The following is a 24,476-nucleotide window of genomic DNA, read 5'->3' on the forward strand; positions in this document are numbered from 1 at the left end:
ATTTGGAAAGGCCAGAGACTGCTGTGGGCGTGGGGATCTGCCCATAGGATCCGACACTGGGAGCTGGCAAGCAGGTCTGGGACTCTTCCCTAGGGGAGAGGGGAAAATCCCACATCAAGCAGCGTGGGTCCCGCGTCTAGGAGCGGCCTGAGGCTGCTCTTCCCCCTAGAGCTGGGCAAGGCCACTGGGGCCAGGCAATGTTGTTTCCTCCCACAACCAGCTGGGTCTGCTGCCCGGAGCCCTTTCTCACAACCCCAGGGGTGAGGGCAGCTGCTGCTGGCCAAAAAAAGGAGTGTGTAGAGGCAGAAGAGCAGAGAAACCAGTTTATTGCAGACCAGCCCTTTCCAGACAGCCTGAGGGGCTCGGAAGCAGACCCCTCACCCTCCCACGTCCCAGCCCTGGGTTCCCTGCCTTATGGATGTATCAAAATTACAAAGAGGTGAGAAGCCTCAGCTGGTGAATGGTCCCCAGATGCGGTCAAGCACAGCTGCGCTTGGGGGCTTGTGCAGAGGAGGGCCTCCTGCTGCAGGGAAGGAGGCTCAAGAGGTGGGGGGAGCCAAGCAACGCGGCAGGGCTGTGGGGGTCTGGCAGGCACTTGGGAATCCAAGGGCGGAGACAGCCCTTCGGCCATGGGCCAGGGCCCGCCCAGAAGGCAAAATGCACAGAGGCAGAGAGGGGTGGGCAGAGCCCATGTTCCCCCCAGATTGCACAGCCCCAAAGGGGTTCCACGGCCCCCCAAGACAATCAGGCTGAGCAGGCAGCCAAGGCACAGGGAAAGCTCCTGGAAGGGGCAGCCCAGGAAGACAGTCCAGAGTACGGCATGAAGGGGATTCGGGGCTCGCGCAGGAGTAGCGGTGGGCCCGGCGGCAGGGGCCCCGGGCCCCGGCTATGAAGAGGGCTGCCCTTGCTTGGTGTCCGGCCATGGGGCAGCTCAGTTCTGCCCTTCATCCCGCAGCTCAGAGGGGAGGAACTTGTACTGCTGCTGCCGGATCATAGCCAGCTTCTTGCGCGCCTCCTCCAGTTCTCGCTCTTTGCGCAGCATCTCCTCCTGGGCGGCTATGATCTGAGGAGAAGGAAGGGGCAGCGGTCACCCCCGTGGGAACCCCCTCCAGCCCTACTTCAGCCCCTCCTGGGAGGCCCTTACCTGCGCAATCCCCCCAACCATCCGTTCCTTCACCACCACCGTTGCGTTCTCCTCGTCCTCGAAGGCCGCAGCCTTCTGCGCCGCTTTCACCAGGTTATCCGAAGCCCTCTTGACCGCGTTGCCAGCCGCCTGATGGATTTGGGGGGAAAGGAGGTCACACACTGGGATGGCCTCGGTCAACCCGTGCCTGCAGACCCCTGAAGGGGAGGCAGTGCACAGGGCCCCGATCCCTCCGGGGAACCTTCCAGCTGATTGTTGCCGGTCTCGTTGGTGCCTGGGCCCTGGAGCAAGTGTGCGGGACAGAAGCCCGGCCCCAGCTCACCCAAGGAAGGGGGGCCCTGACTGAGTCCATCAGGGCCCGAACTGGGCCTGGGAGAGGTCAACAGCGGCCACTGGGACCAGCGGGGAAGGTGGACCACACTCCCTCAGCTCCTCCATCAGCGGAAGGGAGGGAAGGGCAGCTCCCTCAGACCCTCAGCCACCTCTGCCTCCTCACCTGCAGGCGCTTCATGGCCTCGGAGTCCTGGTCTGCTTTCACCTTGCACGCCACCAGGAGCTGCGCGGTGGAGGCCGCCACCTGCTTGGCCGAGGAGATAAGCTTCTCTTCGCTGGCATGGCCCTGGACGGCCGCATTGGCGGCTTCACAGAGGTTGTTGGTGGCAGCAGCCACCATCCGGGCCTTGGCAGAGGAAGAAGGGAGGTGAGCGAGTGGTGAGGCGGCCACTTCAGGCACCGCGGCCACAAAGGGCCCACCCAGACTGGGGCCTCGAGTGCCCCAGAAGCCGCTGTCTTGGCCTAGGGAGCTTCTGCCCGAGCTCTCCCGTCCTCTGACAGGGCTCTGCATGGTGGAAGGGGAGGAGCTCAGGGCTCTCGGGGCAAAGCAGAGGGCTCTCCTGACTAGGGGCCCACACTGGAGAGTGGACAATGGGTATGGGAGAGGCCTCCCTCTGTAACGAAAGGTCATTCTAAGCAAACAGGGCCCCTTCCCAGTGAGTGGACAGCCTCCCCGCAGCTCCCTCCGCACTCACTGCTGAAATGAGGCCTTGAGACCACTGTCCATCATCCAGGGCATTGGCTGGGATGGCGCCCACCTGGCAGAGAGAGAGAGAGAGAGAGAGACAGGGTGGTCAGCTCCAGGCCAGACTTGAGGACTTCCTGCCCAGGCGCCCAGTCCCCACTTGCCTTGCCTTGGGCCACAAGTTCCCTCTGGGCCGCAGAGGCCGCCTTCACCAGGGCACTGGTGGCCGCAGCAATGGACTTGGCTGCCTCCAAGATCTGCTCTTCAAAGTTGAGGCTCTCGTCTGCTTGCTGGAGAGGCAGGAGACCGTCAGCTGGGGGGAGTGGGAGAGCGGAAGCCCTCCCACCCAGAAATGTCTTCCCCCGGGGAGTAAGTGACCAGGGCTCTCAGCAAGAGGTAGCATTTCTGCTCCCCTCCCCCTTCTGCTTGAAATGGGCATGAAAAAGCCCCAGACCTGTCCTTCTCACTCTCCCCCGGATGGAGAAAGCCCGGCTGGCACAGGGCCAGGTCATCAGGGGGGGGGGAGACGTGGCCGGAGTCATCCTAAGGCCATGTGGGCCTGCAAGGGCCCAGGTGGTCCCTAGAGCCAGCGAGAGCAGTGAGGGGGGCTGCCCCCCTTTCTCGCACCGGGGGGGCATGGAAGGGGCAGAGCTCAGCTGGCAGCAACTCTCACGCTTTGCTGGGGAGGGGGGGGAGCCCACCTTGGGCTTGGCTCGTGGTTTCAGCTGCTCCAGCTTCTTTGCCGCAGCCTCGATCGCAGCGGCTGCCCCCAGCAGCTCATTCTCAGCAATGACCGTGGGGTCCTCGGGGTCTACCCACTCGGTCCCTGCGGGAGACAAGAAGGCACGGGGGTCCGGAGCTGCCCCTGGCTTAGCCCAGACGATGCTCCGACTCCCAGCTCTCCTTTCACGAAGGCTCCGTCCTTTTCTTAAGCCCCCACTGCATTCACACCACAGGCCTGATTGGGTCTCCCACCCCCAAGCGTAAGTGCAGCCTGTTGGATTGATCCACCACTCAACGGGTTGAGCAAACCCCCAAAAAGCAGAAATGGGCTGTCTGGATACATGCCCCGTGCCCGGCGAGGAGGAGGAGGAGGAGGGCTGGTCAGTCCCAGGCCTCCCCGCCTACCTTTCATGGCTTCGGCCGCCTGGATGAGCTCCGTGACGGAGCCAGCCACCCGCTTGGAGTAGCTGGCCAGCTGCTGCTTCAGGTCGTGGCTTGGCTTCTGCAGGATCTGAGGGAGGAGGAGCCATGCTGGGCACCCGTCTGGGCACCCTCAGGGCCCACCACTGCCACCTGCTGCCCGGGAGGGGCAGGGGCGAAGGCAGCAGCAGAGAGGGAAGGGAGGGTGAAGAAGATCTGGGTTTGCCCGGAAGGGCTGGGGGAGCTGGCCAGAGTGTCCAAGCAGCCAGATCACCCGGCCGGGGGGGCCTCCAAGTGCCCTTCTCTCTGTCCAATGGGGCTTCCCCAGCTCACAGGACCAGTGCTTCCTTTGTCCCTTGACAGCCAGGCCGGGCAGGGACATGAACCCAGAGAAAAGTTAGCCGCACTGCACACAAAGGGCTACTTCTGCCGGTTAGAATTGTCCCCACAGCACAAAAGACCAGCACACCACAAGTCTGGGAGCTGATGTCTTACCACGCAGGGGGAAGGTAGTTGTCCCTGGGCCCTCCCCCAGACCTAATGACTCTGGGCCGAGCCCTGCCCTTCCCTAGCACCCCCTTGTGGACTTGCAACACAGCCTCACATGCAGTGCATGCCGTGTTCACAGGCTGGGCTGAGGAGAGAGGGCTGAGGAAGAAGGGACAGGCTGTTGGGGACGGGGTGGGTGGGTGGGTGAGGTGGGACAGGCACCTACCACCAGAACGTGCTCCAGAAGTTCCAAATAGCCGCTAGCACACTCCTGGCCAAAGCGCAGAGCTCGGTGCCGCACCTCACTGCTCACGTCAGGATGGCATGCAGCTTCCTGGAAAGAGGCGGGCAGATGATCACCAGCCCCCCAAACAGAAAGGAGAGGGGCTGCCCTCCGCCCAGAGCTCCCCAACTGCAGTCTCTGCTCCCTGGAGGAGGGCTGCAAGACCCCCCTTTGGGGGGGGTGGCCCTGTGTCCACCCAGACCAACCTTCTCCAGCCCCCACCCCAGGTTGCTTGTCCAATGAGGACACTCTCCTGCAAGGCAGGACCCCAATCAGAGGCCTTCCTTCTCTCCAAACATCCTACGGCTCGTGACCACGCCCCTCCCCTTTGGGAAATGACCTCCAAGGCTCACCTTGCAAGAGTGCAACATGTCTGCAATGGCACGGCGGCTCAGGTTGGCCGTGGCTATCACATCTTCCTGCCGGCAGGAGTTGCCAGCTGCCACTGCCTTGGCCGTTGCCATGGTGATGCCTTTTGTCATGCGAATGAAGTCTTCTGGTGTGGAAGTCTTGGCAGGGGGCACTTGGGAGCAGAACACCTGGAGGAGGAGGAGGGGGGGTTAGTATGGGAGACTGGGTGGTCAGCCAATGGTTGCGGGGAGCAGGGGGACAGGCCCTCACCGCCAGCTCCTGCCGAATGTGTTCGATGGTGGCCTCCAGTGCCCGTGTCCCCTTGGTGGCCTCGTCCTCCACTGCTTTGACGGTCTTCAAGAGCGATGTGACGTTGGTGACCATCACCTGCCGACAACAGCCAGAGAGCTGCTCAAGGACCAGCCGGCCATCTCCAGTGTCCCTTGCGTGGTGCTCCACCTCTCCTCCCCCCAGGCACAAGGACCCTCAAGCCGGCACCGTGCTCCGCCCTAGTGGCCTGACCTTGGCCGAATTCTTCAGCTGGTACACGGCAGGATCGTCCCCAGACTTGCCGGCAGCGGCTTTGGTGGCACCAATCAGGTCTCCCAGGGCTTTAGCGACGTCCTTGACGGCATTGATGAGGACCACCTGGGTGCAGAGAAGGGCAGGATGAGGCAGAGCAGCTGGGACCCACCCAGAACCGCCTGCCCGCCAGCTGTGGCTGCCGTCCTGACCTGAGTCTCGGGGTCCTCAGAGCCCAAACTGGCAGCCCCCAGCTTCACCACCTCTGCCAGGCGCGTGATGGTTGTCACCGAGGACTGGGCGGCTTGGGCCAGTTTCTCTTGGCTCGCGGTGGCATTCTGTACCAACACTTTGGTGTCTTCCACTAGTGCTTTGGCTGTCTTCAGGATGCCTTCCCTGCCAAGAAAGAGAGCACGCTAGAGGCCGAGGCGTTGCCACCAAGGAGCACCACCCACCCACCAGCCCACGGGAGCCACAACCTGTGGTCAGCGAAGGTCTCAGCATTCTCCCGGTTGAGAGTTCCAGCAGTGGCAAACATGATGGTGGTGTCCAGATCTGCAATGATGCCCGATACGGCACTGGCTGCGGTGATGCAGGCCTGGGTGCCCCGGTTGCCGGCCTGGAGGGCTGCTAGCACGTGTGAAACCTGCAGGAGAGCAAAGGCAGGATACCCACTATGGTCTGTGGGTCCGATCCCCGATATGCATCTGGGGTGGGGCACGAGGGGGACTCTTCCGCTCCCAGCCCAGGTCTGGTTGGAGTCACCTTCTCGGAAACCTTGCGGGCGCATTCGATCAACTCCTTCTTGGTGTAGGCATCGCTGGGACTGCACTGGAGGGCTCCAGCGTTGGTCACGAGGGCGGCACAGCCATGGCCCAGCTCCTGCACTCTGTTCTTAATGTGGGCGCCAATCTGGAGGGGAGCGTGGAATTCAAGAAAGCGCATCACTGGCTGCCAGCTCTGCCTTGGTGCCCTTCTATTGAGGGGGGGGGGGGACGTGGTCTGCTCCTTTTCCACAAACCCACTCTGAAGCTACCCAACTCACCCCTGGCAAAGGGGCGCCAATGTCTTCCTTTTATGCCCGCCAAGCCAGGCTAGGAACAGGGGGAACGGACTCCCAGGAAGACAGAGTTGCTTTCTTGAGACAAATGCAGAGCTGTGCCAGCCTGCCCCCTTCCCCCCCAACCCAGGAAATCTACCTCACCAGTCAGGGGCACTGCAACAGCCTCTGAATGCTGCCGTCAAGACCACCTCCGAGACCCTCCCTTCCCCCAACTCTCGTGCCCTTCCTCACCTCTTCATTCTCTGCTGTGAGGGCAGCGGGCTTGGCCTGCAGGGCTAGGTGCCCATAATCTGTGGTGAGCTGGTTGGCCAAGATGCCTAGTTCATCCGGGTTGGTGGTGGATTTGGTCACCTGTGGCGGCAGAGTAAGACATGGGGTAGGAAAAGGGGCAGAAGGGCCTGGGTTGAGCTCTGGAAGGGGGTCCCCCAGCCCCCACACCCAAAGCCCACCCTTCCCCAAGAGGTCATCCAGCCGGCTCACCATCTCCTGCACTGTCACTGCAATGGCCTTGGCGGTCTTCACCATGGTGGTCTGGTAGTCCACAAAGGTGCCTTCGGGCTCTCCCATTGGACCCTCATCCAGCTGCCCAATGGAAGGAAAAAGCCTGGGAGGTGGGCTGCTGTCCTGCTTCTCAGTATACACCTGTATTTCCCCCCCCCCATATAAACACCCTCCCCACCGTTTTACTTTTGGCTGATGCAAAGATTACACCAATGGGGGGACTTGCAAAATGGCCAAAAGGGGTGACCAGCACCCCAAAAGACTTGACAGCAGATGCTTCCAAGATCTCACCTCAGCCTCTCTGGCTCCTCCTGAACCCCATGGGGTGCCCAACTGCCCTGCCCTACACCAGGGGTAGGCAACCTTGGCTCTTTTATGACTCGTGGACTTCAACTCCCAGAATTCCTGTGCCAGCATGGCTGGCTCAGGAATTCTGGGAGCTGAAGTCCACGAGTCATAAAAGAGCCAAGGTTGCCTACCCCTGCCCTACACAAAGCTGGTTTGGCAAGGTTTCCGGTGCCAAAGGGGAGCCGGGCACAGGGGCTCCCCAGAGAAGAGGTCCAGTGGCCAGGGGGAGGCCGGACCGTGGCTTCCCTACTTACCTGGTTGATGGCCTGCCTGATAGAGTCCACCATGCCGCCTACCACCCCTGCGGCACTGGCAGCCTCGTTCAGGGTGGCCGTGAGGTCTTCCACTGCCTCCCTCATCATCTGGGCAGCCTCCTCCAGGGCCTCCTGCGTGTGGGGTGCCTGCTGCAGAGAGGCCCCCATCAGGCCCTGGCAGCAGCCCAGGTGGCACACAGGCAGCTTCTACCCCCACCCATGCATCCATCCATCCATCTGGTGCCAGCCCCACGGGTACCTTGGGGTTCCCCCCGGCCTCCTTGGCCGTGTAGAGCATCTGCAGGCCCGACTCGGCCAGCGTCTTGGTCTGGTCCAGAAGGTTCATTTGCTGCTGGTGATTCAGCATCTTGGAGGCTGCACCCACCGCAGCCATGACCAGGGGCTCAAAATACTGGGCCAGCTGGGAGACCTGCAGGAGGAGAGATGGGGTCGGCTGGTGTGGGAAGGAGCATTCCCTCGAGATGGGGTTGCACGGGGGGGCGGGGTTGTCGTGTAAGGCATACATGTCAAACACAAGGCCCGGGGGCTGGATCCGGCCCGCGAAGTGGTTTCATGCAGCCCGCGAAGCCATCCTGGAAACAGTGAGGGAACGGCTCCCTCTGCCTTGGCCCTGGCCCAGAGACCCTCCTTCTGCCAGAGACCCCCAGATCTGTCCCACTCCTGCCCAGGCCTCCATAGGCACCCTTGATGCGAACGATGGAGAGCTGGCCACGCCCACCCAGTAGGCCATACGCACTCTAGCCACGCCCACCCAGTAGGCCATGCCCACCCAGGCCATACCCCCCCCCCGGCCCCTTGAGGGCAACCGCAATGCTGATGCGGCCCTCAATGAAATTGAGTTTGACACCCCTGGTGTAAGGGGTTGGGCAATCGAGACGCCGCTCTCCAAGCCAAATGAGGGGCCAGTCCAGAGGACGAGGGCCAAAGGGTCCTTTGAGCCCAGCACTGCCCACCTCACACTGAGTCTCCCCCATCTTCTCCAGGCCCCTTCCCCTTCCCTTTTCCAGGGCAGAGCCAAGGAAAGGACCTCATGCCCCCACAGATCAGGCAGGCAGGCGGACCAGGGGGAGGTAGGGTGCAGACCGACTGAAACCACGTACACCCCCCCCCCACTGCATCGTGGTGGTGCCTGGGCACAGCCCGAAAGACACCAAGCCACGGAGAGCCCAGGGAAGCCAGTTGCAGGCCTGAAGCCACGCCTGCCTTCTCAGCCCTGTTTTCTCCCTCCCCACCCACAGGATGGCCCGACTGGCTCTTATCAGGCCCCAGTTGGCTGCGTGGTCTCGCCAGCCTTCCAGCCGGACGCTGGCTGTGGAGCTCTCCTGCTGCTGCAGCCACCAGCTGCCTCACCTTGTGGCCCAGCTGGGAGGCCTCAGCACGAGCGGCACCCGCCACGGGTTCAATGAGGTTGTTGATCTCCTGTACAGCTGTAAGCATCTGGTTGTGCAGGGCCTGGGGAAGGAGACAAGGCCTGAGCACCAATTTGGGGCAGGGGGAAGACATTTCTCCCCCCCCCCGTTCCCCAGAAGCTGAAGCAGGATCCAATTCTGTCCCGCTGCTGGTCAGAAAGGGCCACCCAGCTGGCCTCCTTCCTTCCTTTTCTGCACTGCTGGAGATGGGACAGCCCTTCTGCTGTCCACAGGCCCTCCAACCTGGAGGACTAGCGGTCAGCCTCTCCCTAGCCCCCCACCGCCTGGCTGCTGCCCCAGCATGAGCTGAACCAAACACCTCCCCACCTCCTGGGAGATGCCTTCGCGAGGGGCCAACTGCTGGCTGATGGCTGCCAAGGAGGCCTGGTCCACCTCTCGGACGCATTTATTCAGCGCTTCGATGGCTTCGTCGCACTCCCGCTGGCCAGGAGCCTTGTCCCTGCAGACAGCAATGGCAACCAGATGTGCACACTGGACACCTCCCTAGTTTCCTTTCCCCCCTCGCCCCATGGCTGCCTCATCTGTTTGTCCCTCCCGGTTCTGCTAGCCACAGAGATGCCAGCGTGCTGCCAACGATTCGGAACACAGAAGGAGTCGGTTTTCCAGACATCTGGTGAGAAACTAAAGAAAGATGGCAAGTCCTGAATCTTTAGGGAATCTCCTCAATTGTGTGAGTGGGCCCAAAATAGCAAGGACGAAGTGAGGATTAAGTAAGGGGAGGGGACCCTTCGTGGCCAGCAAGGGGCAGAAATTTACCTCTGCCGCCATTTCTTGTATTGTGAAGGATCTATGATAATTTTATGGTTTTTCCTGACCCACTTTTGCCCCGGGCCTGAAAACCGCAGGAGAAGCAGCCATTTCTTGCTGAGGAACTACTCCAGCCCCTTCCTCGCTTTCGGTTTTATTGATTTATAAAATTCATTGGTCTCCCATCTTACCCTAGGGCAGGGGTAGGCAACCTTGGCTCTTTTATGACTGGTGGACTTCAACTCCCAGAATTCCTGAGCCAGCCATGCTGAGGGGAAAGGGAGAGGTTTCCCAGCTGAGCCATGCTGGCTCAGGAATTCTGGGAGATGAAGTCCACGAGTCATAAAAGAGCCAAGGTTGCCTACCCCTGCCCTAGGGTAACTCTGGGCAGGTTACAGTTATATCTAAGCTAAAAACATAAAAAGTGAAAAACAGACACTCAAACCTAAGGACACACGGGGAGGACAGGGGCGGAGTGGGAGGAGGAGGAGGAGGTGAGATCTGTCATTACTTCATCAACCCACTCCATAACTGTTCCCCCACTGGGGCCCCAGGTCGACTGGCACAATCACGTCTTTAGGCCCTTATGAAAAGATAGGAGGGTTGGGGCCAACCTCACATCGAGGGGAAGGGGGAGATGTTCCAGAGGGCAGGAGCCACAGCAGAGAAGGCCCTTCTCTTCTTGGATCCCCAACCAGCCAGACTAATAGGGCAGAGGGGACCCATAGTGTACCTCCTCTGCCGGCATGGGTGGGATGGGCCAACCCCAGTGGGGTGAAGAGGCCCCTCAAGTAATCTGGACCCAAGCCATGAAGGGCTTTAAAAATGGTTCCCAACACCTTGAATTGCACCCAGAAGCAGACTGGCAACCAACGCAGTTCGCAGAGCAGTGGGGCGACAAGGCCCATTCTTGGAGCCCCCAAACTAATTTCCTGCTGCACTTTGGACCAATTGTAGCTTCCGAACACTCTTCAAGGACAGCCTCATGTAGAGCGCATTACAGTAGTCTAGTCATGGTTGCCCCCTTTTCAGCCCTGTGCAGATAATCTTTGTTTAGTGACCATAATTGGGGCTGGCAACTCGGTCATGAAGCATAACAGGCTAAATAAGTAAAACCGTGACTGTGCTTGACACCTTATTTCAGATTTCGTTTTACAGACCTGCAAAAGACACAAATGCAAGAACTGGCCACATCACAGCCGTGAATGGTTACTAAATGAGGCAATTGCTAAAAAGGAATACCCGAACTAGCCTTCTTGAAGTGTCCCAATGAGAACACTGAGGAAGGAACCCCCCCCAACTCTCAGACCCACTCGGGCCGATGCAGCCGCACATCTGGATTTGGAACCTTGGCCAGATTGGGTCAGAATCGCCAGCAGTTGCCTACGCCAGGGAGATCTGCTTGCCCCCTGCCTCTGAGGACTATATGCCTTCTCCTCCTGTGCCTGCCTCAGACTGAGGTCCCCCGGGGGGAGCCGGCTGCAGGGGGAGGGCAAACAGCGGGCACCCACCTCATGTTGGTGATAAGCTTCTTGATCGAATCAGAGACAGTGCGCGAATGGCCCGCCAGCACAGACCACTTGGGAGGGTCCTTGGGATTGACAGCCAGCGAGCGAGCCGTCTGGATGAGGCCAGCAGAGCTTTCCAACATGGTCTTGGCAGAGGAGAGGATGGGCTCCATGGCCCTGCGCCCCTAAAGGGAATCAGCAGAGGGTCACTCTAGGACTGGAGTAGGGAACCTTGGCTCTTTTATGACTCGTGGACTTCAACTCCCAGAATTCCTGAGCCAGCCATGCTGAGGGGAAAGGGAGAGGTTTCCAAGCTGAGCCATGCTGGCTGAGGAATTCTGGGAGTTGAAGTCCACGAGTCATAAAAGAGCCAAGGTTGCCTACCCTTGGCCTAGGCCGCTTTATGACTCGTGGACTTCAACTCCCAGAATTCCTGAGCCAGCCATGCTGAGGGGAAAGGGAGAGGTTTCCAAGCTGAGCCCTGCTGGCTGAGGAATTCTGGGAGTTGAAGTCCACGAGTTAATCAATGTTGGCCAGATTGTTGGGAGCAATAAGCTGACTTTGTAATAATGCCGCTTGGGGTGTGTGTGAAAGCCCTAATAAGCAGGCATATACATAGAATGAAGGCTACTGCTAAGCTTGTAAGCCGCCCTGAGTCTTCGGAGAAGGGCAGGATATAAATGGAATTAAAATAAAATAAAATAAAATAAAATAAAAAAATAAATAAAAGAGCCAAGGTTCCTTACCCCTGCCCTAGGGCAACAGACCAAGGGCTGCCCAGAGAGGACCCTTCCTCCGACCCAGCCCCCGGCAACCTCTGCCTACCTCTGGGCTGATCTGGGCAGGGATGGTGGCAAACTCGGGATTAGAGGCGAAGGCGGTCAGGTTCTCCACCGCTTCGATCAGTGGGGCTGTGGCTTCACGGCAGCACTCACGGTTGTCTGGAGTGAAAGCGCCATCCAAGGCCTGTGGGGAGACTCATGTTGGGCCTTTACCTTCCATCATGGTGTGATGGAAAAGCTCCCGGAGCCCAGGACCAACCACGTCTCGCTCCCACAGAGACTCCCGGCCCACAGAAAGCCGAGTGGCAGCCACGCAGTCAAACTGGAGGAGGGGCCAGCCTGTAGCCTACAACCTCACAGCCACCCTCCCCCGGGGAGAAACTTTCCCCTATCCTTTGCAGGATGATTTCGCAAAGTATCTGAAATCTGCTCTTTGGGTCAGTCTCTGTCGTCAGACCCAGAGAATGTGCTCAGCATTGCAACATTGCTGTTCAGTTTGCGACCCAGCCAGTCCCGGGCCTCCCACCGATCCTGAGCCATTTCCCTCCCCCCCGGGGGGGTGGGGGGTGGGCTTTGCGTTCCACGGCCTCCAAGCGCAGGATTCTCATTTGTCTCCGCCGAACATCCCCATCCCAGCTGGGAATCTGGAGGGTACCTTGATGGTCTTGACGAGGTTGGCTGTGCTGTTGGCTACCTCCTTGGCAGACTGGACAAACTGGCGCTTGGCCACCGGGTTGGCGGTGCGGGAGGAGGCCAGTCGGCAGGTATTGCAAAGGGCGGAGGTGTGCTTGGCCACGATGGTGGCGGCCGACAAGACCTGCGGAAGGCAAAGAGGCCCCTCCGCCTTAGCTCTACCCACAAGGAGGCTCAAGGAATCATCCCCGAAGGTAATGAAGCCCACCCCCCTGCCTCCGCGTGAGGAGTGCCACTAGCTGTGGGACTCCATTCACAAGCCCCCTCCTCCAACACGTTAACAGAATAACAGAGTTGGAAGGGACCTTGGAGGTCTTCTAGTCCAACCCCCTGGTCAGGCAGGAGACCCTATACCATCCTGGACAATTGGCTGTCCCAATTTCTTCCTGAAAACCTCCAGTGTTGGAGCACCCAACTTCTGTCCCACTGATTGTTCTACTGCCAGGATATTTCTCCTTAAAAATGCCCGTCTTCCCTTCCAGCCAAAGGGGGCCGCTACCTGGGATTGCGTGCAGGCTGGGTCGATCAGGTTCTGGCAGGCCATCTGGATGGCTTGGTTGGCTCTGGCAAACTGGGTGGGGTCCACCAGGCCTTGCTGACCGGCCTGGCTGTTGGGGTCAGAAACGCCGACCAAGTAGGCCGCCTGCAACAGAGCACGGACGGGGGGAATCCTGAGAACAGGGAAGACAGCCCCCTCCCCTGCAACCTCTCTGCTCCACAGTCAGGAGCGTTGCCGCCCCCCCCCCCCCCGGGCAGCCTCACGAGGGTCCTCTGCCTCCCACCTGGGCAGCCGCTTCCGTGAAACCACAGAGGGCCTTGGAGGCTGTTCTGACGGACTCGCCAAACTCTGGCAGCTTGCTGTTTTTGGCATTCTGCGAGATGCCAGCCATGGCCTCGCCCAGCACCTGCAGGAGACAGAAAGCAGGGAAGCACGTGCGTGGGTGTAGATGTGTGCATGCACAGAACTATGGATCCTGAGGGCTTCTTGCACTGGAACAGCAAAAAAAAACCCAGCTTCCAGTGCCGTTCAGAGAATGCAGGTTTTAAAGAGGGGAGAGGTCTGCAAAACTTTGCAAGATAACCCAGAAAGGAAATGGAAACACACACACACACACACACACACACACACACACCTGGCACCAAACCCTCTTAGAGCAAAAGCTGGACTTCCCTCTGCCTGGACATCTAGCCTGAGCTTTGTGGGACTTGAAGACCTCAAGAGACCCTAAGCGCCTGGCTCAACCTGTCCTCTCCCCCCCCCCCCCCCCGCTCACCTTGGAGTTCTCCATGACGCTGTCCAGGCAGTTGAAGTAGGACATGTCACTGACAGCCTGGGTGGGGTTTTCCAGAAGTTCTCGCACCGTCTGGAGAGGAGAAGTCAGCTGAGGCTCAGGCAGGCCGCCCTGCCTGCCCCCTCAACCAGCCCCATGGCACCTGCCCCTCTTCCCGGTGAGGCTGGCTCACCTCCAGCTCCCGCAGAGCATTGTCACACTCCTTCTGGCCTGGTGCCTGCTGGGTGCACATGGTGATCAGCTGGTTGATGCTGTCCGTCACAGCCCTGCCAGGGTTGGGAGGGAGGAGAGAGACGCTGCCATTAAGCCCGCCCTGCCCTCGTCTCCGGACATCCAGGTGCCTCACAGCTGTCCTAACCCTTCCCCCCTTGCCCAAAAGTGACCCTCTCCAGGCAACCCAGCAGTTCTCAGGGAACTTGGGGGGGTGTAAGGCCCCACTTCCTGCTACCACTGCAAGAGGGCTACGTACCGGGCAGCAGCTGCCAGCTGATTCTTGAGATTGGGTGCTGTGGGGTCTGCGGAGAGTGCTTTGGCCGCCAGAAGCAACTTGCTGGAGGAGAGGGAGATGCCCTTCAGGTTGGACACCAGTTGGCCCTGGGCCTCCTTGGACTGCAGGTGAGAGAGACAGAGGGAGTCACCGGACCCTCGAACCAGACCCGGCCAGCCCCTCGCTGCAATCGGCGTTCCGTGATGGGCAGCCCCCTGGCACTGCCTGGCCCCCTGCCCTGCCTAAATTCTCCCCCTGCTCAGCTTGCTACAAATGGGGGCAGCTCCCAGGCCAAGCAGCCAAACCCACCTGGTCCCCCCTGCCCTTTTTCCCTTGGGGACTTCACAGCCCTTCTGGAATTATGACTGTGCCAAGCACAAGGTTTCTCGGTAGCCTGAGCTCTTAGTCCCCAGACCTCAAGGGCAGCTGTGCCTTGACCCAGCCTCCCCTCCGGCAGTGCCTCTGTCCCTCCACAGGATGCCAGGATCCGGCTGGCCCTGTGGCATCCCACCCCAGGCCCTCCGCCAATCAATTTCGGGCCTGGCCTGCTCAGCCCCCCTGGGGCTGTACTGGGCCTTCAACCTCCCCCAAGCAGCCTCCCCTCACCTCAGGGAGAGGGTCTTGGATTTCCCCCCTCAGCATTGGAACTGCCCTGCAGGAGAGCCTGGCTTTCTCTGCTCTGAAACACCCGAAGCCTCACCCAGCCTGCCAGTCACAGGCTCTGATGCCGCACACCCAGCTCTCTTGGTCACTGGCACTGTGGCACCTGCCTGGCAGCAAGCTGGGAACCTGCCCTGGACACTCTCCAGAGCGGCCTCTGGAAGAGCTCATCCTTTCTTGTCTGCCCTGCCAATGTCCTGCTGGCGCCGCCCACCACACACGAGGCTGCGCACACAGGCCCACACGCCTTAGGACGAGGCGCTCCTTCTGCATGTGCACTGGAGACCTTCCCCGCCCAGCCAGGTAGCTCTTACCTGGGACTGTCCAGCCATCTCCACCCCAGCCTGCAGGAACTCATTGAAGTCTTGGCCAAACTTGCCAGAGGCCTTGGCCAGGTCTTGGGGGGTTCCGCGCGACGACTGCACCAGCTCATTGGCCGACTGGTTCAAGCCAGCCGCAGCTTGGTTCAGCTGGCTCTGGGCCTCCTGAAAGTTCTTGGTGCTGGGAGGAAACTGGGAGCAGAAACGGGGGTCAGGCTGGGGGTCCCAGGCACCCTTCTGACCTCCTGACGCAGCCCAGGCGATTTCCGCTTAAGGACTAGGTGGCAAGATCCAGTTCTCCTCCTCCCAGACACCTCCAGCCCATCCCTTTGTTGGCCACCAAGCCTGAGGACTGGCAAGGCAGCCCCTTCCGCTGCCCAGAGCAGGGCAGCCCAAAGCCCAGCTCCCCAAACTACAGCCTGGGGGCTGGTGGTTAATCTCCCCACGTCTGAGAGGAGGGTCTCTGCCAATCTCCCACCGTGAGAGTCCCCACGGCCTTTGACTCCAAACATCCAGCAGCCACTCTGTGATGTCAAAGACCGAGTCACGACCGAGCACTGTGGGGGTGGGGTGCGCGTGTGGAGGTGGCGTTTTCAATGTGGGTCTGCCAAAGGCATACCGGGGATCAGCTTCGGCAGGGTAGTGGGGGCGGCTCTCTGCATACAAAATGGAGCTGGCCTGCCCACACGGGGCCGGCCTGTGCTCTGCCACTGCCACCCAAGGCCACCCACCCTCCGGGCCAAAAGCAGCCTCCCCACTCACAGAATTGGCCAACAGCCTCTTGCTAGCCTCGCCAACGGTGCGGATGGCGGCATCGACGTCCCGCTGTCCAGGCAGGCAGTTCACACAACGGTTAAGGGCTTGGGACACGGCCTTGGCCACCTGCAGAGAGGATATGGAGAGTTGGGACCTGCCCTCCCAGGCAACCGCCTTCCTCCCCAAGCAGCTGCTACCCCTAGCAAGGCCGGGCCCAGCCAGGCTTCCGGGCTCACCTGGGCCAGGCGCTGCTGGCTCTCAGCATCCCCTGGTTTGGCCACCGCCTTGCGGGCCTCCCGGATGAGGCTGCTGGCTTTATCCATGACGTCTCCTGCGCAGTCCAGCATGGCCGCCTGGGCCTGAGGGTCCTCTGTGCCAGCGGCCACGCCCCGCGCAGCCTGGCTGAGTGAGCGCAGCGCCTGCGCCACGTCCCGGGCTGCAATTCCTGCGGGGAGAGGAGAGGGAGAGAGGCAAAGGACTCCTCGCGGATGGGAGCCCAGGAGTACCTGCCTTATCCAGCTGTCTTCCTGGCTCCAAAGCCTTGAACAAGGGACTGGCCCCATCCCAAGAAAGGCAAATTTGGCTGGGCTGGGGCGGGGGGGCAAGGGCAGGTGGGGGGAGTTGCAGGGCAAAATGAGTCCCTGACCTCTCAGGCAAGGCAGGGCGAGGAAAGCGTCCTGGTCACAGGAGAGGACAGGCCACCCACAAACATGCAGAGCCACAGTTGTAGCTGCAAGTGCCACAAACCCTGCAGAACCAGGTACCTGTGTAGTTCTCGTTGCCCTGGGTAACCTCCCCCAGCAGTTGGGCAATGGCAGAGCTGACCGCCTTGGTGCTATTCCCCAGGTCCTGAGCACACTTCTCCATCTGCAGCACAGACAGGCCGTCAGGAAGGGCACGGAACCCCCCAGACACCACCTTCCCGCCCCCGCTCCCACAGCTCCACTGAATTCCCTCTCCCCCCACACACCGTCTCCCCTGGAAGGGGCTTCAGCTTGCCGTCCCTTGCAGCTGCCTTGGCCTCTTGCAAGTCTCTCTCCAGGCTCTGCACCAAACTGAGGGCCGAGTCGATCTCCAGTGGCCCGCAGGCCTCCTGCGCCTGGGAGAACGGGAGAACCTGTCTTGATCGCCAGTACACACACACACACACACACACACACACACCCTTGGGACTTCCTGCCAAGGCCAGGAGTTCCCACCCTGGGAAAGAGGCCAGGCTCAGCCAGGCCTGGTGCAAGGAGCCACCCAGACAGAGCGATGCGTCTCTCCTGTGCTCCTGCCCACCCACCACCCACCACCCCCAGTGGGGATGATACCCAGAACCCTGCAAGCAAAGTTGCTGACCTTCTGTGTTGCCGTGCGGAGCTCGGCAAGGGCTGCTGCCAGATTTTTAGCGCATTGGCTGAGCTGCATGGCACAGGCCTGGTCCGAGACGGTGGGCACCGTAGCCTTGGCGGCAGCCACCATCTTTCCACCGGGCTACAATGGAAAAATGGGTAGGTGTCACGTGGAGTGGCCGTGCTCGCCTGGCGTGTGCCGTAAACCCTCTGCCAAACCCGACAAGGCCAGAGCGTCTCTGCTCACCTGCAGGAAGTTCTGGCTGGCGGCAATGAGGCCCAGCTGGGCACTGGGGCTGTCCGGCTGGGACTGGCTGCCACGAACTCCCTGCACCAGCATCGGAATCTGATCGGCCACCACCTGCCAGGAATGAAGAAAGGACTCGGCTGCAGGTCTACCCTGGGGTAGCCCTGGAGGGGAAGCCTTTCCCTGCCCCCCTGCTTCAGGGATAGGGGGCCCCGGGGCTCCTGCGGCCGATGGCCCTTTTTGGTTCAGTCCTCCCCTGCCCTCCTTTCATCTCGGCCCCTGCCAGGATGTCTCAGCTAGATGAGCTCTCCCTCCTCGGACAGGTCAGGCAAAAAGGCAGCGGACAGGCTGAGCAGCTGAACAGCAGCTTCAGAGGTCCCTGCTGCCCATGCCACTCTGCCAACCAGACTGAGAAGCTGCTGTGCACCAAGTCATCTGCCTCTGGAAGAGCTGGGCTTCCCTGTCACTCTGGCTGTGTCCGGGAGAGCAAGAGGGAAGCTGGAGCTCAATTCCCACCCGCCTGCTGAGCCTTCACTTTCCTACCAGGCGAGGACGGTGAAGACAGCCCCATATCGCCCGTGTAGGGGCCAAGGAATCAGAGGGGGCTTCAAGGTCAGGGTCCTGCCCCCCCCCTTCCAGCTTACCTTGCAGCTCTGCACGAGCTGCTGCTGGGCGGACGGGTTCTTGCTCCCCCCAGCACTGTGCTGGGCAGCCGCAATCATCTGCGTGGCAGCTGCAGCGGCTTGTTTGGCTGCATGCTGGACAGAAAGATCAGAGTGAGGCCCTCATTTCCCAAGTCAGACCAGGCTGGCCAGAAAGTGCAAAAGAGGGGGGGAGTCTTGCCCCTTCCCGAAACCGACCTCCAACCGATGCACCAGCTTCTTCTTGATGGCATTTTGGGCTGCTGCATTGGTAGCCATGCGGAGCCCCTCGGCTGCCTCCCGCAGCCGCTGCTGCTGCTCCTCACTGTCCGGATGGGCTGCAGCCCCCTGGCAGGAAAAACGGGAGGCCTGTCAGGAAGATGCTCACCCCCAAATTCCTCTGTTCCGTTTGGAAGGGGTGGCTCCAATAGTCACCCCCAAGGATGGGCTCTGGCAGGGCCCATTGCCCGCAGGGCTGCAAGCTGCCCGCAAGGGGGCAGAGGGCGCCTCTGCCCGGTGCTGCTCGCCAAGGAGAGGGGGGCATTTTCTGCTTTGTCCAGCTGCGCACTTAGAGCCAAATGGGCACCACCAGCCTAAACATCCCAATGCCCAGCTCCATCCACCAAAGGGCCAGACCTTTGCTGCTTCCACCATCTTGGCTGTAGCATCGGCCAGGATCTTAGCGGCACTCAGCAATTTCCGTGAGGTTTCCAGGTCGGTCTCCCCCTCCGCATCAGCCTTGATGGCGTTCACCAGGTCAGAGGTAGCCTGAGCCAGGATGCGAGCCTGACGAACCATTTCACCTGGGGGGGTCAAAGAGCACGGAGAGGCCATGAGGGGGCTGGGGGGGCCACGATGCTCCTGGTTGTCCAGCACCCGACAGCTAACATTGCCTTGCAATTCTGGGGTTTTGCAGACGGGGGCAGCCTTCCCAGGCGGCGCTTCTCACCAGCATCGCCCATGGAGCTGAAGATATTCTCGGTGACGTTGAGGATGGTGTCGGTAGCCTGGTCGTAGCGCCCAACTGGTTGCCCACCCGTGGCGTGCTGCTTGATGTGCTCCAGCAGGTCATTGAGCGCCTGGGTCACCGCGGTGGCGGCCACCCCCACCTGTTTCAGGAGCTGCTCGTCAGAGGTGGCAGCCTGGGAGGCGTCCACACAGCCTTCCACTGATTTGGCCACCAATTTCCCAGCCTCGATCAGCTGCTCCTGGCAGACGGGGGAGCTGATGGTGGGAGCGACCACCTGTCGAGGAAAAAGCAAGGCGCACCGGTCGGGAGCAGGCTCTCTGGCCACCGTCCAGCGGAGAAAGCAAACCTGGCCCGCCCAAGTTGAATTGCACACAGGAGCAACTGGACCAGCCTGCCTTAGAAGGAAGAGGGTCTACGGGCCCAGGCAAGACGGGAGAGCCCCCCCCCCCGCAGCTGACCCAAGAGAGGCTGCGCTGCTGACCACCCAAATCCCAGACAAGAAGGACCCACCTTGGTGCAGGCCACCAGCTGGGACGTGGAGAGGGCACACTGTGTGGCAGCTGCGATCACCTGGGTCTGCAGCACTGAGTCCTCGGTCTTCTGGGCCACGTTCTTGGCCTTCAGAACCAAAGCGGCAGCCGCGCTGGCCACTGCTTTGGCGAGCTGCATCAACACGTCCTGGAGGAGGAAGGGCCATCAGGCCACAGCCAGGAAGCGCGCAAAACACCATCCAGCAGAGGGTCTCCGCCCCCTCCCCCCAGGGGCCCGTGCCTGGAGGTGGCCATGTTGCCGCCTGCCAGCCCGCCCAACCAGGAACAGCCTTCACCACCAGCAACTCAATCTCAGGCGCAGAGTGCCGCACACCAAGCCCATCACCAAGCCCAAGCAGTCGCAGCTTGGGGGCTGGGAGAGCAGAAGGTGCCGCCGGGGCCAAGCACCCCCTTGTGCCAGTTGTAAAATTCCCCCCCCCCCGCCCACCTCTCCTTTTCTGGCCCAGCCGAAACCCACCCACCCCTAATCGAGGCTGGATCCTATCCCTGCCAGGTCACCCCTGAGGAAGCAGGCTAGATCAGTGCTGAAAGCAGTGGTGGACCCGCATCACCCGATCCCAGACCTGTGATCGCTTTCCAAGGGGCTTTTAAAATTATACGGTGGGGATTGGCACCAGACGGAGCCTAGCCCGAGAGCGGCTTTGAAGAACCCGGCGAGAGAAAGCTACGCAGGAACCCCCTTGGGCAAGCACACCGATTGAGGACAGGGTGGCAAAGGCAGGGGCTCTGCAAGGAGCACAGCCATGGACCATCTCGGGCCCTTTTACCATCTTGGCATCAGGGGTAGACAGGATCCGGAGGCGCCGGCTCTCCACAATCTGTACGTGAACATCCACAATGTGAGAGATTATGGGCCAAGCCCACAAACCTCAGCTACCCGTTGTAGTGTCGGCTTCCAGGCCATTAGGCCTCACTGGACCCCCCCCTCCCCTCCGGGTAGGAACTTCAGTGTCAGACCCTCCCAGCAGGTGCTCAGAGTCCTCCCGGCAAGGCAAGCTGGCTCTCGTTCTGGCTCCCCACGGCGAACTGCCGACTCTTAAGGAGTCCTTGCTGGGGTGGACAAGGAATCGCGTAGCAAACTCTTAGCCTCACATCCTGGGACCCTTGGTGGAGCAGTGGGCTAATGCCTCCTTAAGTAACACCAGCTGCCTGCAATTAGTGCAGGTTCGCGTCCCACCAGGCTCGAGGTTGACTCAGCCTTCCATCCTTCCGAGGTAGGTAAAATGAGGACCCAGATTGTTGGGGGCAATTAAGCTGACTTTGTAATAATGCCGCTTGGGGGGTGTGTGTGTGAAAGCCCTAATAAGCAGGCATATACATAGAATGAAGGCTACTGATAAGCTTGTAAGCTGCCCTGAGTCTTCGGAGAAGGGCGGGATATAAATGGAATTAAAATTAAAATAAAAAAAATAAAATAATCTTGGCCTTCTTTGCGGGCACTCCTTCGGAGATCGGAAGGGCCCTCTGTCGCCCCTCAGCCCCACCGACTTTTCTCCCAGTCTCTCCTCCTAGAGACTTCGCCTCAGTCCCCTGGACATCTCTCAGCCACTCCTGAGCCGGACCAATCTATTTGGGATAGCAGAATGGGACCAGTCGGCTCTTGGCAAATCCCTCACCTGGAAATGGGGATCCGTGTCACTCTCCCCAATCTCCTGCAGCAATTCCCCACTGGTCTGTCCCACCGCGCCAGCTGCCTGCAACAGATTCTGCCGTGGCTGGAAGTGAGAAAGAGAGGCAGACGTCAGCTCCCGGTCTTCGGTCTGGTCATATGCGCCAAGAAAGGCAGTCTGCCACTGTGCGCCCTCCGGACTTCGATGGTAAGAGTCACCCTCTCCCCCCCCCCCCGAGAGCAATTCCGAAGGATTAGGAAAGCAGCTACAACAGGAGTCAGGGCCCCGTGAGATGAAAGCCTCCGAGAGCAGCCCAGGAGCCCTTGGCCAGCGCTGCTGTCAGGAAGCTAAGTCTGGATCTCAAGATGTGCAATGCCCCCAACCCCACGTCCCAGCAGGACCAGGAGTGCAGTGGCACCTGCTGGAGTCAGGCAGGGGCCCACGGTCACCTGCTTCTTTTTTTGCTCAATTTCCTTTTGCATAGGACAGGGGTGTCAAACTCAATTTCATTGAGGGCCGCATCAGCATTGCGGTTGCCCTCAAGGGGCCAGGTAGGTATGGCCAGGGTGGGCGTGGCCTACTGGGTGGGCGTGGCTAGAGTGCCTATGGCCTACTGGGTGGGCATGGCCAGCTCTACATCGTTCGCATCAAGGGTGCCTATGGGGGCCTGGGCAGGAGTGGGACAGATCTGAGGGTCTCTGGCAGAAGGAGGGTCTCTGGGCCAGGGCCAAGGCAGTGGGGGCCGTTCCCTCACTGTTTCCAGGGTGGCTTCGTGGGCCGCATGAAACCACTTCGCGGGCCGGATCCGGCCCCCGGGCCTTGTGTTTGACATGTCTGGCATAGGAGCTCAAAGCAGCGGACACAGTGTTCCCACCCTATCCCCCGTTTACTGAACAACACTGTGAGATAGATTGGGGCGCAAAGGAGGGATCAACCCAAACAGCCCCAGATAGATTCCACTGCCAAGGGAGATGGGAGCCTGCATCCCCCCCCTCCGGTTTCTACCCCCACCCCAACCCCACGGCTTTCCTCAATCCAGCATCCCGAGCCAGCTCTCCCTCCTTTGCAGCATCTTCCAGTTCACTCCCTTCGCCACTGACCTCGGCGCTGGATGGCTGGGCTGTCTTCAACAGTTCTGAGACGGCCCCAGCCAGATTCTTAGCGGCCTGCAGGAGCTGCCGCCCGTTGCCGCCCTCGTCCTCCATTAGTGCCGCCAGCAGCTTCACTCCCTTGGACATCTCGGTCAGGTTGGAGGAGATGGTGGTGACGGCGCAGCCCACGGCTGTGTAGTCTGTTTCTGCCGGGTCACCGGCAGTCAAGTTGACCACCGAGGCTGTGCCCGCAGTGATGGCATCGACTTGGGAGTGGATTTCGTGCTTCGACTCGTCCATCTTGTTCTTTCGCCAGGCCTTGGAGGCCTATGGACAGAGAAGCAGGGGTTATCCCAGGCGTTCAGCCCAGGAGGGGCCTCTCCAGGGGGACACCCAGCCACCCTCCTTCCTGGTACTCTCACCGCATCTTGGCCCAGGGGCGGGAGGGTCTCGAAGTCGTCCAGGCTGGACTGGGCAGCTTTCACAGCCTGCATGCTGGAGTTGAGGGTGCCCGTCAGGGCCTGCTGAGCTGACGTCTGCAGGGCAGAGTGGAAAAAAGACAGGTGAGCCAATGCGCCTCTCCCAGCAACAGCAGGGCTGGCCAAGGGAGAAGAATGTGGGGCTGCCTTCCTCTTTCCCAAGAATCAGAGGTGACTTCAGGAAGGGGCACCAAGCCTCAAAGGGCAGTGGAAGCCCCAAGTCCTGTGCTGGAGCAGCAGGAGACCTGGGGGAGGCAGCGGGTGGCGTCCCCTAAAGCCCGGGACCCTTACCAGAGGGGGCATGTGCCCCCGATGCATCTGGCCACTGGTGACCTGCTGCTGGGCCTGGGGCATGGTGCCCATCTGGAAGTTCTCCGGCCCACTGGCACCCGGCCGTATGATAACCGGAAGGGCCACGGAGCTGTGCTCGGCTTTGTTCAGCTGGTTGAACTGCTGCTGCAGAAGGGTTGACCTACAAGGAGAGCAGGGGGTGAGGCATGGCCCCCCCCATTGCCCCCTCCCCGACGGACTCCCAACCCCACTCTGGCAAAGCCGATCTTACTTCTTAGGGGACACAGAGTCCTCCAGCATGGTGGATTCCTCGTCTCCCTCCATGCCAAAGTGGTCTTTGCTCTTTTTCTACAAGGGATGAAGCAGTGGTTATCCCCCGTTGTCCCGAGCCAGGCCCAGAAAAACTGGCCCCCGCCTCAACAGCGGCTGAAGGCACACAGGCCGAGTCAGGGGACACACACACACACACACACACACGGGGGGGGGGGGCTATAGCTCAAGGCATCCCTTGTTTCAGCCTGGTCACCCTCCTGCCCGGACACCCCCACCCCCCGCACCCATCCGAGACCCACCTTCTTCAAGATGATGTCAATGTAGCCAGCAATGAGCTGGGCAATCTGCTCCCCTTCAGTGGTCTGCACAGAGTAATAGCCGTCCTGGTAGTCCCCGAAGTCCTGTAACCCCAAAGCCCAGACAGTCACTGAAGGGGGAGCTTCCGGGTGGTCTGCCCGCCCCCCCCCGCCCCCCAAGATGTGGCGGCTGCTTGTTTTGCTTGTCCTAGAACGGCTCTCCCCGTCTGCCAGGCGAGGGCGGCAGCCTGTAGAGAATGCCACAGCTGCACTGGGCACAGCTGTTTCGGAGGGTACTTCACCGGGAAGTAGCCTACACAGCCCCAAGTGGTTGGGGACCCAGGGAGATTCTGCCCACTCCAGGAAGGCAGGGGCCTCCCAGGAGCGTCTGGGGCGCCCAGTGGCCCCTCCTCTGTCCTTTGCCTGCAGACTTTGGAGGGGGGGTGGCAGGAGGGAGGGGCTTTGCTACCCCAGTCAGTCCTTAATGGGCCCTTTCATCTCTGTGGCCTTTTCCTTGGGGCTGGAGGGGGAGCTCTTACCAGGGTGAAGCTCTTGGGAGAGGCTGCCCAGCGCTTGATGTTGGTCAGATTCCACTCCTGGATGACCTCCTTGGTCTTCTCGTCCACACGCATCACGCACTCCTTGGTGATGCCCAGGAGACGGGGGACCAGCTTGTTCTTCCCCTTCATCTTCTCCTGCAAGGCAGGGATCCTTGCCATAGGGTGCACACACACACACACACACCCTCCAGCTCGGAGCAGGAGTGCCCCTTCCACAGAGACAAGACACCTCCCTACCCCGTCCCAGAGCCTCTGAGCAGGCTCTCCTAGGAGCCCCCCTCGGGCAGGGGCAAAAGGGGACCCGAGGCAGCACAGCTT

The 24,476-nt window shown here is 60.7% G+C and overlaps 1 protein-coding gene across 5 annotated transcripts in view; it reads right to left on the reverse strand.

The window, feature by feature from the left end:
• Nucleotides 1-309: 309 nt before the first annotated feature.
• The window catches only part of TLN1 (talin 1), a 37,116-nt gene continuing 12,949 nt past the window's right edge, over nucleotides 310-24,476 (reverse strand). For 3 of the 5 annotated variants that reach the window (XM_083351518.1, XM_083351519.1, XM_083351521.1), the window contains 48 exons: nucleotides 24,138-24,293; nucleotides 23,602-23,703; nucleotides 23,301-23,377; nucleotides 23,030-23,210; nucleotides 22,682-22,795; nucleotides 22,269-22,586; nucleotides 21,175-21,273; nucleotides 20,326-20,376; nucleotides 19,518-19,685; nucleotides 18,987-19,281; nucleotides 18,674-18,840; nucleotides 18,257-18,385; nucleotides 18,041-18,154; nucleotides 17,397-17,510; nucleotides 17,157-17,291; nucleotides 16,783-16,911; nucleotides 16,577-16,679; nucleotides 16,049-16,257; nucleotides 15,819-15,938; nucleotides 15,051-15,248; nucleotides 14,059-14,198; nucleotides 13,762-13,855; nucleotides 13,572-13,661; nucleotides 13,080-13,202; nucleotides 12,797-12,940; nucleotides 12,260-12,421; nucleotides 11,648-11,788; nucleotides 10,826-11,007; nucleotides 8,874-9,006; nucleotides 8,488-8,589; nucleotides 7,376-7,546; nucleotides 7,117-7,266; nucleotides 6,494-6,595; nucleotides 6,245-6,364; nucleotides 5,716-5,862; nucleotides 5,430-5,596; nucleotides 5,163-5,346; nucleotides 4,951-5,076; nucleotides 4,699-4,815; nucleotides 4,431-4,616; nucleotides 4,021-4,128; nucleotides 3,291-3,396; nucleotides 2,864-2,988; nucleotides 2,327-2,452; nucleotides 2,173-2,235; nucleotides 1,641-1,823; nucleotides 1,145-1,273; nucleotides 310-1,063 (listed from right to left, as the gene is read on the reverse strand). In XM_083351518.1, coding sequence (XP_083207644.1) covers nucleotides 932-1,063; nucleotides 1,145-1,273; nucleotides 1,641-1,823; nucleotides 2,173-2,235; nucleotides 2,327-2,452; nucleotides 2,864-2,988; nucleotides 3,291-3,396; nucleotides 4,021-4,128; nucleotides 4,431-4,616; nucleotides 4,699-4,815; nucleotides 4,951-5,076; nucleotides 5,163-5,346; nucleotides 5,430-5,596; nucleotides 5,716-5,862; nucleotides 6,245-6,364; nucleotides 6,494-6,595; nucleotides 7,117-7,266; nucleotides 7,376-7,546; nucleotides 8,488-8,589; nucleotides 8,874-9,006; nucleotides 10,826-11,007; nucleotides 11,648-11,788; nucleotides 12,260-12,421; nucleotides 12,797-12,940; nucleotides 13,080-13,202; nucleotides 13,572-13,661; nucleotides 13,762-13,855; nucleotides 14,059-14,198; nucleotides 15,051-15,248; nucleotides 15,819-15,938; nucleotides 16,049-16,257; nucleotides 16,577-16,679; nucleotides 16,783-16,911; nucleotides 17,157-17,291; nucleotides 17,397-17,510; nucleotides 18,041-18,154; nucleotides 18,257-18,385; nucleotides 18,674-18,840; nucleotides 18,987-19,281; nucleotides 19,518-19,685; nucleotides 20,326-20,376; nucleotides 21,175-21,273; nucleotides 22,269-22,586; nucleotides 22,682-22,795; nucleotides 23,030-23,210; nucleotides 23,301-23,377; nucleotides 23,602-23,703; nucleotides 24,138-24,293 — 6,732 coding nt within the window. In that variant the 3' untranslated portion in view covers nucleotides 310-931. Of the gene's footprint in view, nucleotides 1,064-1,144; nucleotides 1,274-1,640; nucleotides 1,824-2,172; nucleotides 2,236-2,326; nucleotides 2,453-2,863; nucleotides 2,989-3,290; nucleotides 3,397-4,020; nucleotides 4,129-4,430; nucleotides 4,617-4,698; nucleotides 4,816-4,950; nucleotides 5,077-5,162; nucleotides 5,347-5,429; nucleotides 5,597-5,715; nucleotides 5,863-6,244; nucleotides 6,365-6,493; nucleotides 6,596-7,116; nucleotides 7,267-7,375; nucleotides 7,547-8,487; nucleotides 8,590-8,873; nucleotides 9,007-10,825; nucleotides 11,008-11,647; nucleotides 11,789-12,259; nucleotides 12,422-12,796; nucleotides 12,941-13,079; nucleotides 13,203-13,571; nucleotides 13,662-13,761; nucleotides 13,856-14,058; nucleotides 14,199-15,050; nucleotides 15,249-15,818; nucleotides 15,939-16,048; nucleotides 16,258-16,576; nucleotides 16,680-16,782; nucleotides 16,912-17,156; nucleotides 17,292-17,396; nucleotides 17,511-18,040; nucleotides 18,155-18,256; nucleotides 18,386-18,673; nucleotides 18,841-18,986; nucleotides 19,282-19,517; nucleotides 19,686-20,325; nucleotides 20,377-21,174; nucleotides 21,274-22,268; nucleotides 22,587-22,681; nucleotides 22,796-23,029; nucleotides 23,211-23,300; nucleotides 23,378-23,601; nucleotides 23,704-24,137; nucleotides 24,294-24,476 lie in introns of those variants that run through there. The other 2 variants (XM_083351520.1, XR_014491076.1) reach the window with 2 other exon arrangements.

This window comes from Vipera ursinii (genome assembly GCF_947247035.1).
Source record: "Vipera ursinii genome assembly, chromosome: 2".
Lineage (NCBI taxonomy): Eukaryota > Metazoa > Chordata > Lepidosauria > Squamata > Viperidae > Vipera > Vipera ursinii.